This window comes from Pygocentrus nattereri, chromosome 29 (genome assembly GCF_015220715.1).
Source record: "Pygocentrus nattereri isolate fPygNat1 chromosome 29, fPygNat1.pri, whole genome shotgun sequence".
Taxonomy (NCBI): Eukaryota; Metazoa; Chordata; class Actinopteri; order Characiformes; family Serrasalmidae; genus Pygocentrus; species Pygocentrus nattereri.
In genome coordinates this window covers 17,136,657-17,154,451 of record NC_051239.1, presented here as the reverse complement: position 1 = coordinate 17,154,451, position 17,795 = coordinate 17,136,657, and the positions used below count along the sequence as shown (strand labels likewise).

General features: G+C 39.1%; 1 protein-coding gene and 1 long non-coding RNA gene across 2 annotated transcripts; both read right to left on the bottom strand.

The window, feature by feature from the left end:
* Positions 1-6,232: 6,232 nt before the first annotated feature.
* On the bottom strand, positions 6,233-9,432 carry LOC119262787 (leukocyte immunoglobulin-like receptor subfamily A member 1; the record flags this gene model as incomplete). Its single annotated transcript, XM_037536018.1, has 4 exons — positions 6,233-6,480; positions 6,676-6,867; positions 7,506-7,778; positions 9,390-9,432. Coding segments are annotated over 4 exons (756 nt in total), but the record flags the coding sequence as incomplete, so codon positions are not given.
* A 2,252-nt stretch (positions 9,433-11,684) lies between these two features.
* Positions 11,685-15,500, bottom strand: LOC119262833. The gene is made up of 3 exons (XR_005129951.1): positions 15,438-15,500; positions 12,598-12,633; positions 11,685-11,797 (listed from the first exon to the last, which is right to left on the bottom strand). It is a non-coding gene; the product is annotated as an uncharacterized LOC119262833 (long non-coding RNA).
* Between the last annotated feature and the right edge of the window lie 2,295 nt (positions 15,501-17,795).

The window sequence follows — 17,795 nt, the reverse complement described above, 5'->3', positions numbered from 1 at the left end:
GTAAATGAGCTCTGTTCTAGTTAACCTAGTTGCTAGTTGTTATCCTAGTTATAACCTAGTTGCTGGCTTCCCATTCAAAATGATGAACTTGCACGCGAAAAGTACTTTTGGCCAAAGTGTGGTGTGATAGTGCCAAGTGTGGCCCAGAACCGTCTGCTATCTGGGATGTTATGTCAGGAGTTTGAATAAAATTGAAAGTAACGTTACCTTTCTCTTTAGTATTTGTGGTACTGTATATTTTAGAAATGCAACACAGTAACACTATAATAACACTTATTATATGACTGTGACTGCAATCAGCTCCATATGTTGAATTTTGAAGCCTGTATTCAGTTTCAACCAATAGAAACAAACAGATAATCTGCTGATTATCTTTGCTAATATATTATCTGCTGATATAATGCTTTGGTGCAACCTGGTGGAAAATAATTGAAATTGCAGTGCTACTGTAACGCGCATGAATCAGCTCAGCAGCATCCATCAAAAAAACAACCACCATGGCATGTTTAATAAGAGAAAACACTGCGTTATTATTAATGTACAACATATCAAATCACTTTTCTCTAAAAAAAAACAAGACCGTTTGAAACCTACAGTGAGAGTGTGAGCCTAAAGGTTTAATCATGTTAAGAGAAATCTCATCACTGCACACAAATTCCCAGGTTTCTGCAGAGCTACAGGTGTAGAATTTTCACTGTTCAGTTTTATTGAACATTAATTAACAGCATAATATTTCTGTTTTCTATGCTGGGCTGTTAATTAGGTTAATTACAGTAACACATTCATAATATTGAATGAAGTTTGAATTAAAACACTTTTTTAAGGTTTCTTTCTCTGACGTTCTTTACTTTTCTGTGGGAGGAATAGATTTTACAAAACACACTTCTTGTTTGAAATCTCACATTTATGTGTTTTTAGTTTATGGCAGAAAAACTAAAGCTAATAAATGAGAGTTAGTGCTTTAAAATGACTGAAAACAGTCACTGGCTGCGCTTTATTGGCTGATGTCTCAGTCAGGTTCGGCGGTGACGTCACACACCGTACCATATAAACAGCTCTCACTTCCATATTGGCCATTTAGGTGTTAGAGCGTCGCTATATGAGCAGTGAATGAGAAACAGCACTAACTGTAAGTTCTTTATCGTTCATTCACTTATAATATCCATCCATCCATCCATCCATCCATCCATCCATCCATCCATCCATCCATCCATCCATTTTCTAAGATGCTTCTCCGTTAGGGTCGCAGAGGGGGGGGTGCTGGAGCCTATTCACTTATAATAATGATAATAATAATAATAATAATACAGTAATTTTATTATTATTAATATTGTTGTTGTTGTTGTATTTTAAGTAATTTCGAAGGTGAAATGAAACTCCACACCCTGCACATGCAGTTTTCCTTCATTTGGGGTTAAAGTGGAGACAGAGAACAATTACAAGAGGCCAAAATCTGTCAGTTCTACTAGTGAAGGATGTGAAAGATTAATAGATTAACAGTAAATGATTAACTAACAAATAAAAAACTGACTGATCCGTTTAAAAAACACATTCATGTAATTTAATGTCCAGTTTCATTCAGGCTGAGGATCATGTTTAAATTGTCCACATGAGGGCGCAATAGGCAACTGGTTCTGATAACATTTAAAAAGAAGATTCTTCAAAGGTTCTCTAGTAGCAGGAATGGCTCTGTTTAGAACCATGAGTTCTGTACAGAATGTCTTAGTAAGTCATTCAGAAAATCTGCGTCTGACGTCGGTGTTTTAAAGCCCATCTGTGGCTCCATCCACAGTAAAATCCGAGTGTCCCGGCTCACAGCTTTCCTCACAGATTTCTCCAGAGAATCCTGAATGAGAGGGTTAAACTACAGACTAACTAAATCTCTTAGTCCATCAATAATTACATATCCTTCCCTGCGTGAATGAGGAGAAGAAGAATTCAACTATTGCTTGGAGGAGGAAGAATTTTTAAATTAATTTTAAATTAAATTATTTTAATTATTTTTAATATAATATATTATAAATATATTACATAAAGATCCTTTTATATCCAGTCATGACAGCATCACCTGTTAACTGTTGAGCTGTGGAAAATTTCAAAACAGGTATTTTGATCTTTCCACAAACTTCCCAGTCTTACATTATGCAGCCCAACGTTGGGATGTGCTGCAGGCATCAAATTTGGAAACATATATTTACAACCCCACTTCCAAAAAAGTTGCTGTGTAAAATGTAAATGAGTGTAAATAAAAACAGAATGCATGATTAAATCTCATAGACCCATATTTCACTCACAGTAGAGCATAGAACACATATCAGATGGTGAAAGTGAGACATTTTACCATTTCAGAAAAACTTTAACTCATTTAGAACTTCATGGCTGCAACGCATCTCAGAACAGTTGGGACAGGGCCACGTCTACCACCGTGTAGCATCCCCTCTTCTTTGACAACAGTCTGTAAATGTATGGGAAGTGAGGACACCAATTGTTGGAGTTTTATTAGAGGAATGTTGTCCTGTTCTTGTCTGATGTGGGACTGAAGCTGCTCAACAGTCCTCTTTGTCAGATTTCTCTTTTCTTGATCTGGCAAATGTTTTCTATTGGTGAAAAGTCTGGACTGCAGGCAGGTCAGTTCAGCCCCAGACTCTTCCTTTGTGAAGCCATGCTGTAGTAATGGATGCAGTATGTAGTTTATCATTGTCTTGCTGAAATATAGAACGCCTTTCCTGAAAGAGACGTTGTCTGGATGGAAGCTCATGTTGCCAAAACATCTATATTTCATTCAGCATTAATGTGCCTTCACAGATGTGCACATCACCCATGCCATGTGCACTAATGCTCCCCCAAACCATCAACTTTTTTCAGATGCCTTGTTGCCATCAAGTTCTAAATGAGTTGTTTTCCATGAATTTGTCAAATGTCTCACCTTCAACATCTGATATGTGCTCTACGGTCTATTGTGAGTAAAATACGAGTCTATGAGATTTGTAAATCATCACAAACTGTTTCTATTACACTTATTTACATTTTACACAGCATCACAACTTTTTAAAAATTGGGTTTGTACAAAAAATTCACTGCAGTATTTATATTAAGAAAATATTTTATCTCTTCTTTCTGCTATTTCATTGAAATGCTATAGAAGTTTACAAATCACTGCTTTGTTTATACTTGCATTTTACTTGCTGTCCCAACTCTTTAGGAATTGGGTTTGTATCACAGCAGTGGTGAAACGCTGATGGTGAGCTGGAGTGCAGCCAGAACTTTCACAGAGGAGAACAAAGTGTCTTTTTCTGTTTCAAGACTTTCATCTTTTGACCAAACCTTAACATTAAAATCAGAGTTTTATCATTGCAGAGTTTAAATACAACAATTTTTAAAAATGCATTAAAATTACAGACGAGTATTTTCAGTTCCCAGAATTCATTAGGACTCCTCTGAAGGCCTAGAAGGTTTCACTGATGAATCAATTCAGCCAGATAAAACATCAAAGCAGTGTTTTCTTTCATGAACACTTTATTATAATTGTAATTTAACTGCATTAAAAAAGAACCACAGTTAGTTTACAATAAATGAATGAGGTTCAACACAAGAAGGAGAACATTAAAACATATGACCACATAGCACTGTGTCACCATTAGATCATGAATATGAGGAAAAGATAAAAGACCAGAAGATAAAACTGAAAAAGCAGATTAGAACGCATTCAGCATAAAACCCATGACAATGGAAAATATATAATAATACCAAAACAAAACCAAAGAAAATAAAAAATAATTAAAATCCATCACACAGTATTAAAATAATTACAATATTTTCCTGCTTTATTTTATTTTGATACTTTTAAAATATGTTTAATATTTATATAAACACTTAGTTTAAATGGAAAATGGACAAGTCTTTTATATTGTAGAGTAAAAGCATAACATTTTGCAGGGATGAAGGACCATAAAAAGAGACAGAGGATTTACATTTTAATGCATGAGAGATTTTTTCTTCTTCTAAAAATAATTCTGACAGTCTAAATGTATTCAGGTCCTTTTCTGTCTTCACTCCTTAAAACCCAAACCAGGAGTTCCTGTAGAAGCAAATCTTGTTTTAATTTATGGATTATATCAACAATGAGAGAGTCTCATCTCTGTTAGTGAAGTTTTTTCACACTGCTATCGATGTAAACAACACAGTAAATAACTAATAACAACTGAAGTGTGATAAACTGTAAAAGAATAATACTGTGACAGCGCCCCCTGCTGTGAGGTCTCAGCTCTGCAGTTTCAGTTTCCATTTCTTAAAGTTTTAGCCTTTAGAACATTAATCCTCCACACAAACAGTCACACATTCAACTCTCCTCATTATTCAGCACCATCACGGCAGCATTTTATTTGATGAATGTAATGAACATTAACTAAGAAGGATGAGCAGAAGTTAGCATTTCAGTTGCCCTGAAGTATTTAGGAAATGATGTCTATGTAAAGCACTTCTTAGTCTTTTCTTATTAGTCTCTAATCAGTGTAACTCTAATATACAAACCTGGCATTCAGCACTCAAGATGTTTCAGCTTCCATCATTGCTTATGTTCTGCTCTGCTCATCAGGTTTAGCTGTGAAAAACGTAATGATGAACAATCCACATTAGTCTTTTATCAGATTTTATATAGTAGCAAAAAAACAAACACTACTAACACTTTGAAGAAACACAAAAAGACTGAGTTTTTACCTCGAGCTCTGTAGCATTTGACCCCCAGCACGATGGTCACCAGCAAATATGGAGACACTGCCATTAAACTACTGAGCAGACTGAGCGCTGAGACTGGAGCTCCTGAACTGACAAACATGATACACACACACAGTATAATCACTGTAATGTAGAATAGAAATGGCTGCTGAGGGCATTCTTATTAAAATCTAAATTATAATGATTAGATATTTTCTGTTAAAGCAGCAGACCTCTGACTGAGAGCCAGCTCTGTGGTGACTCTCCTCTCTCTGGGTGTTTACAGTGGTAGAGACCTTCATCTGACTTTGAGACAGTACGGATGATCATCTCTCCTGTCGTCTGGGTCTGGAGCAGTGATCCATCTTTATAGAAATCAGCTGTGAGGTTTGAGGGCTTTGTGGAGCGAAATAAACAGCGGAGAGTCAGAGAATCTCCCTCAGACACAGGATGGACAGGAATGTCCAGATCACATCACCATCTGTAGGAGAGAGAAAGTGATACAGAGTGAAGTAACAACTTCTTAGGCTAAAAGAGTTTTTAAAGAAGCAGTGAAAACTGATGCAACATCACCAATTAGGTATTTTATTATGGAGTTCATTAATAAGTGCATTTCAAATTGACCCATTACTCTGTATTGATTGTGCACATAACAATTTTTGGAATTTCTTAGACTGAAAATTGCTTAAACAAAGTTACAAGTCAAATAACACTTTGATTAGTTTGCTCTGTGAGTTTGTGTTCTTGAGTAAAAAGATGTTTTCAGTCTGGAAAGCTAAAGCTAAGCTAGTGGATAACCAGTGATACTTAATGATGTATAACTCACAAATTAAAATCCTAATTAATTTTAGTTATTGCTCAATAAATTAGTAATGAGCAGCCAGCAACCAGCTACTGGCTTGTTAAGACATAATAAAGGCATTTGACAAGCATTAAAACGAATGCTACACTGAAGTTTCTAGTAAGAAAAGTATTTAAATTTAAGTAATTAATTCAGCATTAAATAGCTTTAGAAATACAGTAGCCCTCTTTATTGAACCCCTGTTATTGGTAAGAGTAACAGAGACTGACTGTGCACTGTGATGTTGAGAGGATCACTTCCTCCTCCAGACTCAGACTGACACCAGTAAACTCCAGTGAGGGATGTGTGGAGGGAGCTGATGCTGCATGTAGATCCTGTAACTGATGAACAATCTGACACTCCCCACTGTGTGTGTATCGCCTCACTCTCCATCCAGTAGAGTCACTCTGTCCCTCACAGCTCAGTGAGAGAGAGCCAGCACTAAAGTGTTGAGTTCTGCTGGGACTGATGATCAGAGAGGCTGGAGGAGATGAACCTGAACATGCACACAAGATACACATGGAGCATGATGCTGGATATGTTCTTAAGTGTAAGTATATATATAAAATTCACTTCTATATTTCCTCACCAGTGATCCACAGTGTCTGCGCAGTGCTGTACTGTGTCTGATAGGCTGGTCTCCTCTCTCTGCTCTACACACATAAACTCCTGTGAGATTTAGAGCAGCAGGACTGAGAGTGTAGGAGCCTCCACTTCTCTTCTGCTGTCTGACAGGAGCTCTACATGATACAGAACTTTGTCATGAACGTCTCTTATTTGCTCTAAGCCTTGTCTGTAGAGAGCAGCTCTGTACCAGCTGAATGTCCAGCCTGTAGAGGAGCCTGTAACCTCACAGCTTAGAGTCACTGACTCTCCTTCAGTCAGCCAGCTCTGTGCAGACACACTCAATACTGCCTGAGCTACATCTGACAGAGAGAACATGGAGAATATCATAGACTAAATCAAGTTTCTACACAGTGATGAGATCATTACATACAGTAGAATTAATGAGAATATTAAAACAAACTCACAGACTCACCAGACACAGTCAGGGTAACAGCATCACTGATCCTCTGAGCTCTGAAAGTCATGTGTTCTGTGTCCTCTGCAGGTGTATTTACCACCGTTAGACTCTGTAACAGAGCTGACTGTGAACTCCTGTGTTCTTCTGTTTGAGGACAGATGGTCATCTTTATACCAGCTGTAAGTCCACTCAGTGTCTCCTCCTGCCTGTATGTCACATCTCAGAGTGACCGTCTCTCCTTTAAACACCTGCTTATCAGGCTTTATGGACACCACAGCTTTAGTGCTGTCTGTAAGTAAATCACAGTTCAACACTGTTATTAAAATGAGAGCCGAAGTTTTGAGATTAAAAGATGAATTTTGCTCATCATTTAATAGACAGTACTGTGCAAAGATCAGAGATCATGCTTTACTTCTTTATTAAGTTTGATCTGTTTTAAGTGGTTAAAGTATTTTAGTCATAATAACTTTGTGCTTAATATAAATTACAAAGAGGCAAATCTACTGTGTGAAACTTTGACCAAATAACCAGTTATCATACAGTTCCTGGCTGTTCCTCCTATTAAAGTTCATCATGAACAGACATTTTTCATGACCTGGGGGACCATGCCTCCCCACACCAGGCTTAGCCCTTCCCATTCATAAACGTCTAGTGAAGCTCCTGCTGAGGGGGTTGCATGATGAATTAAATTTGTTTGAACTTCTTGTTTTTATGAAGCCTTTAATCCACCAATGCAAATCTGCACTGATCCTCCACAAAAACTGCAAACTTTCTTCTTTTTTGTTCATGTGCTTTTCTCAGTAACAGCTTTTTGACTCTTATACACTTTCAGACATTAAGGAAGGATGTCTAGAAACATTTGTACAGATCTGAAGCAAAGAACCCTCAGCACTATAAAATATCACTGAGTGAAAATCTCTTACTCACCAGTAACGTTTACCCAGAGTGCATCACTGTAGTGTGTGTAGTAGACTGGGTTTCCTCTGCCAGCTCTGCACCAGTACTGACCTCCATCAGAGAGACTAACTGAGCTGATGGTGTAGACGTTGGTGATGGTCTCCTTCTCAGAGCTCTGTGTGTGTTTGGACCAGTAAAACGTCCATCCAGCAGACTGATGGAGTTTACAGTACAGAGTCACTGTGTTTCCTGTCAGTGCAGCTCCTTCAGGGTTTGAGGTGATTGTAGGTTTGACTTTTACTGTTGATGAAGAACAAAGTTCAGCTGATAGAATTTAGACTTTCAGCTTCATGTTATTTAGAGATGGAACTTTCACGTTGGTTTAATGTTTAAGGTAAAACAGATAGTTGAGTTACTCATGATGAGACACATGAGAATAAACATCTCCATCAAGACTGAAATGTTTCTAATGCAACAAATTTATCATCATAATTTGGAAAATGTAATTTATTAAGGTCATCCACACATGGTACCTTCACACCTCTGTTTCAGTCATCATTAGAGAGGAAACAGTGTGAAGATCAAAAGAAAAGTGTTATTAGGCCAAGAAATTATGGAAAAGTGTAACTGAGGAACAGATGATGCCTGACAAACGTGTCCTAATGATCTGGATGTTGGTGTCGTTTTTATATCATTCATGAAGCTTACATTACATTACATTTATCTGACGCTCTTATCCAGAGCGACTTACAATTTGATCATTGTACACAGGTAGGCCAAGGTGGTGTTAGGAGTCTTGCCCAAGGACCCTTATTGGTATAGTGTAGGGTGCTTACCCTGGTCGGGGATTGAACCCCAGTCTACAGTGTAGAAGGCAGAGGAGTTACCCACTACACTAACCAACCACAACAAACAATATTGTTTTGAAATATCTGTCCAATCCTGTTCCATTGCCTATATAGGATTTTTTAAGTGAATACCTGCTGATACTGGTATGATTTCCGATATTCCTAGTTTTTAAGGCTAGGCTTACATAATGTAACCTGGTATGTTGGAAAATACGGTATGTTTAAGAGTTTTGTTCAATTTCAGTGAAGCTGGAAAGGTTTTGGCTTAAACACTGTGGGAGATTCACTCACAGCTCAGTGTTAAAACCATTAACAGACAGAATTATGCTGAACCTGATCTAGATTACTGTATTTGCTAAAAATCACTTTAATATGACGTTTGAGGAGAAAGACGTTATAAAGCAATATGAAGGTCAGTTAACTAACTGGACAGATTGTGATAACTCGGCTGCTGACAGTTATTAATTAAACAGGACTGTTCAGTGCTCACATTCATCATTAAAATATTGTGTGTAAAGATAAATATTAAAGCACACTAACAGGCCATTCTTTGTACTGCTTCTTTAAAGACCCCTGAAAGACCTCCTGTAAAAATACTGAACTACTGAAATTTCTAGTCTGCTACAAAGCAGCCTGAGCTGAAAGTTTGATGGACATAGAAACAATAACAAAGGGAGATGAGACTTTTGCAGTTGGTTAATTAGTGCAGACCATGAGAAGATCTTTTATCATGATTTTCTAAATGATCTGTAACTGTCAAGTGAAAAGCTAGAAAACTCAGGAATGTGTGGACGTTTCTGTTTTTTACAGTGCAGAAAAATGACCAACTTGTAGAACTGCTTTATTTCTGTTTTATGGTTTTGACTGGAGACTAAATAATGAAGGGTGGTCTCTGACTTTGGCTCAGCACTGTACATGAACTCATTAAGGCTTCTGAGAAACTTTATATAATAAAGAGAAAATTGCTGACAAGTTTAGTTCAGGATGATGTTTTTATAGTTGCAAAGCACGTCTACACTTTAAACTCTTAATGATAGAAATACAGTGAGAAAGACGCCACACTCACCTGATACAGTCAGTGTAACAGCTGCACTGGTGTGTGTGTAGATTCGGCCTGTTGACTGTGTTCCCTTACAGGTATAATCACCTGCATGAGTCTGATCAACATTAGAGATTTCATATTTCTTCCTTTGAGCATCTCTGAGAAGATTATTATTCTTATACCATTCATAATTCCAGTCATCTCCACTTTCTATTCCACATGTCAGAGTGACTCTCTCTCTGATGAACACATGACCAGCTGGCTGGACGTTCACTGTAGCTTTTGGTTTCTCTGTTCAAAGTCAACAAATGTTTAAGCGTCATTCTACTGAACTCATTCAGTGCTGAAAATCCAATTTGGACTTTAGACTAAAATTCTTTTGCTTTAAGTGAAATTATACTTTAATTATATTTTCTTTATCAGAACAAAGAATTTCAGGCTGTTTTATCAGTGACAAAATGTTTATGACAGTATTGTAGATTTGCTTAAAATGTAAAGTGTGTAACAAATAAAATTGATTATTATTATTATCATTACTGAAATTGTACCAAATCTTTGCTGTAGTGACAATTTTAACCAATTCTAAGCATCAGTCAGAAATGCTAGCCAGTACATGACTATCAAACATATCTTCTGAGTCAACCACAAAGGTAATTAAAAACTCATTTGAAGAAAATGTGTGTTTCAGTAATGACAGTTCTTAATGTTACACACTGATTTCAGGCATTGGGACACATTTTCTGCTCTCTCTATGTGGCCATGAGGGACAGAGATGCAGCCTCACATCCTGCTCTAAAACGTAAGAGTGTGCCTAAATTAAATCTGCACCTCTGGACTAAAACTGTGTTTCTGTAGTGACCTGAAAACACGGCAAACCATTTTCAACTTGATTTCATTTTAAAATAAATCAAAGTATCTTTTAAATGAAAAATATAGATTTTACATATTTAATTTAAATAGATCATAACAATCAATGTAAATACATAAGGTTTAAATATATTTTCTACTTTGGTAGAATGGTCCATATATACTCTGAAGATTCATGAAATTATTTTAAAATAACATTAAATATGGTGGGACCACCCTTCCTGGATCAGGGGTCTTGCCATGGCAGAGAAGCTTGTGTGATCTAGGGATATTCTAGGGATATGCTAGGCATGGATTGTTTATAACGAACACCAAGTTCAAACTCAAGGATGTTCATAAGTGTACGTTATACCAGAGCTCCTTGACTCAAAGGTCAGTGATTGTCTTTGTTATTTCATCTGACTTGGGACCAATGTTCTGGATGCTCAGGTGAAGAGAGGTGCTGAGCTGTCAACCATTACCATCTGGTGGTGAGTCAGGTCAGATGGCAGGGAAGACCACATAGGCCCAAGCAAATAGAGAGGGTGTGCTGTGAATGACTGGCAGAGGCTCCTATTCGGAAAGATCTGGGAGAGCTTTTCTCGTGTTCCAGAAGAGGTAGGAGACAGGGAGTCTGAACTGAACCTCTTCAAATCTATCATCATGGAAGCCGCCAGGCATCGCTGCGACCAAAAGCTTGCTGTTGCCTGTCAAACCACCTCAGGAAACAGGTTGGTCTGTGGATCAGCACCTCCAAATCCAAGTCCATGGTCTAAGCACCCCAGATGGTGCAGTTGAAGTATCTCTGGGTTTTATACGTCAGTGATGGGAAGAGAAATTCTGAGATCAACCACAGGCTGGGACAGGTGGCAGCAGTAAAGCGGTCACTGTACTGGACTGCAGTGGTGAAGAGGGAGGTGAGCCAAAATGCAAAGCTCTCTGTTTACCAGTCAGCCTACATCCCAACCCTCACCTATGAGCTGTGGGTAATGACCGAAAGAATGAGATCACAAATACAAACGGCAGACATTAGCTTTCTTTGCAGGGTGGTGGGCTACACTCTGCTTGATAGGGTCAGAAGCTCAGTCATCCGGGAGGAGTTTAGAGTAGAGCCGTTACTCCTCCAAACTGAGAGGAGTCAGTTGTGGTGGTGCAGGCACCTGATCAGGATGCCGCCTGGATGCCTCCCCGTGGGGGTTTACCAGGCATGGCCTACTGGGACAAGACTGTTGGACAAGAGTATATCTCAGAGTTTGTGGGGGACGGGGTCGTCTGTGATTCTCTGCTATACTAACTACATTTTAAAATCATGTCATTTGTCTACAAGGAAAAAAGAAAACAGGACATACCTACTACTGTAATCTTGACAAGATCACTGAATGGTGTATAACTGTGTCCCCTGTGTGCTGCACATCTGAACTCTGCTCCACCTTCTTTAGGCAGTGTTTCAGTGATCGTGGTCAGATACTGTTGTAAAACATCAGAGTTTTTCTCCCATATAATCGTCCATCCAGTAGACTGTGGCAGCTCACAGCTCAGAGTAACTGTGTCTGGGCTCTGAGGCTCCACCCTCAGTTTGGGCTTTTCTGTTGATGTGAAATGATGAAGTCAGCAGAGCTGCTTTAGTCTTTATAATATAAGAAGTAGTTTATCATCCTAATCACATGATTTGAGACTAATGAGTTTAATGTTTCCAGGTTCTATGAATGTTCTGTGAATGAATGTTTCTGTTCAGTCAGACTGAATCCTTTTATGTCTTTGATCTATTATGCATTGACAACATTAGCTTCAATTAGAAATTGCCTTTGTTCTGAATGTAAACGTTTCTCTTATCACTCGTTCTTTTGCTATTTGTCTATGTTTGTCTACAGGGCCCTAACCAGGATTGAGATTTAGTGAGGTTCATACTGAAGATATGTGATCTACTTCACACACTGAGTAAACCACACTGTCAGATATGTGCAGAACAGAAGGGCTGTTTTCACAACTTCACTACTGCTTTATGTACCTTTCTCATTAGTTTGTTTCCTTTCAGTCTTTCATAAACCGCTTTTACTCATTCATAGTAACTTTTGATGTGTCAGGTTTTAGTTTGAATGAGTCTAAGCTGATTTTATATAGCTTATGTTAACCTGCCGTAGTGTCTGGTGGGTGCAGTAAATCTAGGAAGCATTTCCACAAAGTAGAAACATCACAGAGCTGCTTCTACATCATAACTGAAGCTACATGAATAAAAAAGCTAAAAAAAGTACCAATATCAAGACCTCAGTGTTCTCATAGCTAGTTGTTATATTACTTGTGTATTAAATGTGAAGAATAAGAAGTGCATGCAGGTGTACATGAGAGCTAATGAACTAATCCAGTAGATCTTCATGTAATGATTCACCTTGAGTTTGTCCACAGTGGATGAGCACAACCAGCACTAAAGTAGGAGAGAAACAGTGAACATGCTGCATTATGGTGAAGTATAAACTCCTATTACACACACACACACACACACACACACACGCACGCCCGCACACACACACACACACACACACACACACACACACACACACACACACCTACACACGCAAAGACACACACACGCACACACACACGCAAAGACACACACATGTACACGCACGCAAAGACACACACACACACACATGCACGCAAAGACACACAGACGCACACACACACACACACACACACACACACACACATGCAAAGACACACACACACACACACACACACACATTCTAATTTTTTACCTTAAACTGGGCATGAATGATGCTCAACTTAACGCTGGGCAAAATATAACACAGTTTCTTATGTAGTGATACAGACTCTGCAGTCTGCAGAGACAGTGAAGAACAGTGAAGAACTTAAAGCTGTCAGACACCACCTAAAGACTGGTGTCAGCGCTACAAAACACAAGTACAACACACAAATTGTAGTCTTCTTTGATGGCAGCTCAGATTCCCAAGACTTATGGCACAGAATCCAAGAAATCACTTTAAGAACAAAGTCAGTAAGTCAGTGACCACAGAAACCTCCCTCCCTGCTGACCTGAAGACTTTCTACTCCTGTTCTATCACTGCTTGGGCTCGGCTAACCACCATGCCCTGCCCCACTCCACAGAGCCAGCACACTAGCTGTAGATAAGGTGAGGAGAGCACAGATGAGGGTCTCAACTTGGAAGGCAGTAGGCCCAAATAGTATTCCATGTTTCCATTCCAGCTGACACCTTTTTCCCTGGTACAGTGCAACATTCCTGCCTACTTTAAAGCCACAAACATCATCCTGCTCCCAAAGAAGCACATCACCTCTTGGATGAATGACTACAGTGAACATAGTTTGGACGATAATAAACCCTGATTCCAAAAAAGTTTAGACATTGTGCAAAATGTAAATAACAACAGAAAGCAATGATGTACAAATCACTTAAACCCTGTATTTAATCAGAAATAGTACAAGACCACATTTCAAACATTAAAACTGAGAAATTTGAATCTTCTTGAAAAATATGCCCAATTTGAACTCCAACGTTCTAGGTCATTATTTAGGTTAACATGATATAAGTTTCAAGGCACTCTGGTTAAATTACACTGCAATGTTCTAGAACCTCTTGACACCGTAAGTTTGAACTCTTGTCTCGGCGTAAGGTGGACTCTATTCTTAAGACCAGCCGAGTGCAGAGCCTCCATCTGATGTAACTGGAAATGTTTTTTTCTGTCATTACTGAATATTAACAGAACCTTTAAACAGAATAAAACAGACCGTTTTAAATAACATCTGTTTGCTGCTGGTTGAGGATCTAATTGAACTTTCCATGATGGATTAACTGTGTCTTATTTGTTTGCTGATGCTCATTGGTTACAAAATTCCCAGATCAGGTCGGAATGTTGTTGTTACTGTTTTCATTTGATAATGAAATTATTATTCAGTGATAACTGATGATGAGGTTATTTTTTGTGTCTTCTCAAAAATGTATTCAAAATCACCACCTAAAATCAATAGGATATAAACCAAACAACATAAATCCATTTTTATTATTAAATAAAACATTTTTGATCTGTCCAGTTAAGCCGGCACAGAAAGGGTCAATTACATTCTCAACTGCCAACGGATAGATTTTATTTAAACATGAAGAACAAAAGTCTGAAATAAACTTACGCCAACCACTAATGCTATGACTGCTAGCAATACTAATAATAACAATAATAATAATAATAATAAATTACTATTATTATTAGCAGTAGTAGTAGTAGTAGTACTATTACTAGTAGTATTGTAGTATAATAAACACATTATTGTAGTATAATAAATACATATAACATGTGATAAACATTTTAGATTTGTTTAATTTTTTCATTGCTTAATTCTGATGCACTGTATCTGCTACTGTGTGATGAATGAATCAGGCTAATGACAGACCCAAGAGCTGCTACTGTGAGACCCCTGATGTAGATAAAGGACTGTTTACTCTCTTTGAAGTTTTTGTTGATATTCAATAATGACAGATAAAAAGTTCAGTTTCTAATTACTTAGATTTCTTAGTCCACCTCAATTCGATATCACACCATTATTAGCTCTGTATTGTGCTTCCTATAACAGGTAATACTGGTCTTGAGGAGTCGAGAGGCAGCAGCTCAATAGAAGACCAATCAGACTCATTGATCCTTGTGTTCTTGTAAATTTAAGGTTAATAAAAACAGCATGTAACTAAACACAGGCTGGGAGAGGGAGAGAAAGAAGCTGAAGGACACTGAAAGATCTGATGAAGCAGGTCTGATAAAGGTTAGTGCATGCCCACCTAACCAAATGGCCATTTCTGATCAGTTTTCTGCTGTTGCTGCTCTGAAAGTTCATGATGAACAGACATTTACAGGTCACTGAGTTCACATGCAGTAGAACACAAAGCATCAGCCTCACATGGTACCATGAGGTGCAGTGTATACACTACACACTGAAACATCCTCCTGGGGGAGCCCCCAAACTCACTAGCAAAGGCTTAGCCCCCCCATCCATAAATCTCCAGTGACACCCCTGTATACTGGATAAGATACTCATATGGACTCCATGGCATTCATCCTGAATAAGAATTCTAATGGAGATCCTTGGGCTACTCAAATAAAAATATTACACACAATACACTATCCTCCAAAAACTGAAAAGCAGAAGAGTCACTATATACACATCTTAAAAAGACAAAGATATCTTATGAAGAGAATCTTTACTCACAGAGCATCAGGGAGAGCAGACTGAGCTCCATGCTGCCCCAGTAATGACTGACTGAACAAGGACCTGAACTCCTCCTCTTTACTCATAGACCACACACCAGAGAGAGAGAGAGAGAGAGAGAGAGAGAGAGAGAGAGAGAGAGTGAGTGAGAGTGGGGGAGAGACAGAGAGATAGAGAGATACACAGAGAGAGAGAGAGAGAGAGAGAGAGAGAGAGTGAGGGAGAGAAACACAGAGAGAGAGAGAGAGACAGACAGAGAGGGAGAGAGAAAGAGAGAAAGACAGAGAGAGAGGGACAGAAACACACAGAGAGAGAGAGAGAGGGTAAGAGGGAGAGAGAAAAATAGAGAGAGAAACAGAGAGAGAGAGAGGGAGAGAGAGGGAGAGAGAAAGAGAGAGAGAGAGAAAAACAGAGAGAGAGAGAGGGAGAGAGAGAGAGAGAGAGAGAGAGAGAAACAGAGAAACATAGAGAGAGAGGGTAAGAGGGAGAGAGAAAAATAGAGAGAGAGAGGGAGAGAGAAAGAGAGAGGGAGAAAGAGAGAGAGAGAGGGAGAGAAACACAGGGAGAGAGAGACAAAGAGAAAGAGAGAGAGAGAAACACAGAGAGAGAGAGAGGGAGAGAGAGAGAGGGAGAAACAGTGAGAGAGAGTGATATAAACTCATAGCTTAAGCCACTGGTCCTGTATTTCCCTCTACCCTGCACAGTTCCGCTCAGGAAGATCTGAGCGTTGGAGCTGATTAGTTGGATCAGGTGTGTTGGAGAATATAAAACACTAAAAATGCGGGACAGAGTGAATCTAGGACCAGGGAGGAGAACCTCTGGCTAAGGCTAAAAAGAAGAACACCTGACCAAAGTGTATCAAGTTGGGGGACTAGGAACATGGACTGATGCACAAAATTGTAAGTTAACAAGTTAAACTTTCAGGCTTTTCAGTTTATGAAAATAATGAACGTTGTGTTCTCTGGGTCAAAGTCTGCTGTTACTAGAATAAAGTTCACACACCAGGGTCTGTCATGGGCGGGGGGTATAAGTGGGTGTCTTGCACATCTTTGGTGTGAATGAGTGTAAAAATAAGTAACACCTGAAGATACGAGTCTTTAGACCACAGGGGAAAGAACTGAGCGTGAGAACTGACTGCAGTGCAGAGTCCAGGGGAAAGTTCAGTCCACCTCTCTGGGGCAAAGACACCAAAGTGGTGAGACCCAGCATCATGGCTGTGCTTAGATTGTAAGGAAAGACATGAGGAGACCCTGGAAGATGAAGATCAGTATGGATATAAAAGTAGTGAATGAAAGACTGTCTTGTAATAAATATGACTTTATTTCTTTACAGAAAATATGCAGTAATTATGACTTTAAAAAGAATATTATTGGGTTTCAGCTCCTCATTTGGTTGATGTCACAACTGCAGTTTTACTAGAATAAAAGTCAGACCACAAACACGTCTCTAACTGCTCTCTGTTCTCAGGCCTCTGAGACATTTTACTCACAGACTACAGAAAGAGGATCAGTGAGATGTTCCCACAGTCTTATATCTTTGTGTTTGAGGTTTTCCGTCCTCTGCTAAATAATTAGGTCACATATATTATAAAGTGGAGTGCTGAACTCGGGACTTTGAGCTCTTTATTTATCTGTTTTACAGGTCACTTCAAATGACCCTACTAATGTAGCATAAAACAGCATTTAGATGAGATGATTTCACACACACAACACATTCTTTCATGGTGTAATTTGTTTTCTCATTTGATTAATATCTATTCACAGGATTTACATTCAGTTTATAACAGCAACCTTTATTTTATTTTACTTAATACAAATTACCTCTCCATGGATCACCACCTTATTGTGGTGGAGTGGTTTGCGTGCTTGAATGATCCTAGGAGCTATGTTGTCTGGAGCAAAAGCTCCTGGTAGGGTCTCCCATGGCAAACTGGTCCTAGGTGACAGGTCAGACAAAGTGTGATCCATAATAACCCCTATGAAAACACAAAAACAGGACTTGTGTACCCTGCCCGGAACAGGGTTACCGGGGCCCCACCCTGGAGCCAGGCCTGGGGGAGGGGCTCACCTGCGAGCGTCTGGTGGCCCGGCATTTACTCATGGTGCCCGAAGGAGTTACATGAGACCCCCTCCCATCGACCCACCACCAATGGGAGGGGCAGTAGTAGGGGTTCGGTGCGTTGTGGATCGGGCAGTGTCCGAAGGGGTGGGCCTTGGCGTTCTGATCCGCGATTGCTGAAACTAGTTTGTGGAACTTGGAACGTTACCTCACTGGCAGGGAAGGAGCCTGAGTTGGTGCGCGAGGTTGAGAGATACCGGCTAGATATAGTTGGGCTCACCTCAACACACAGCTTGGGCT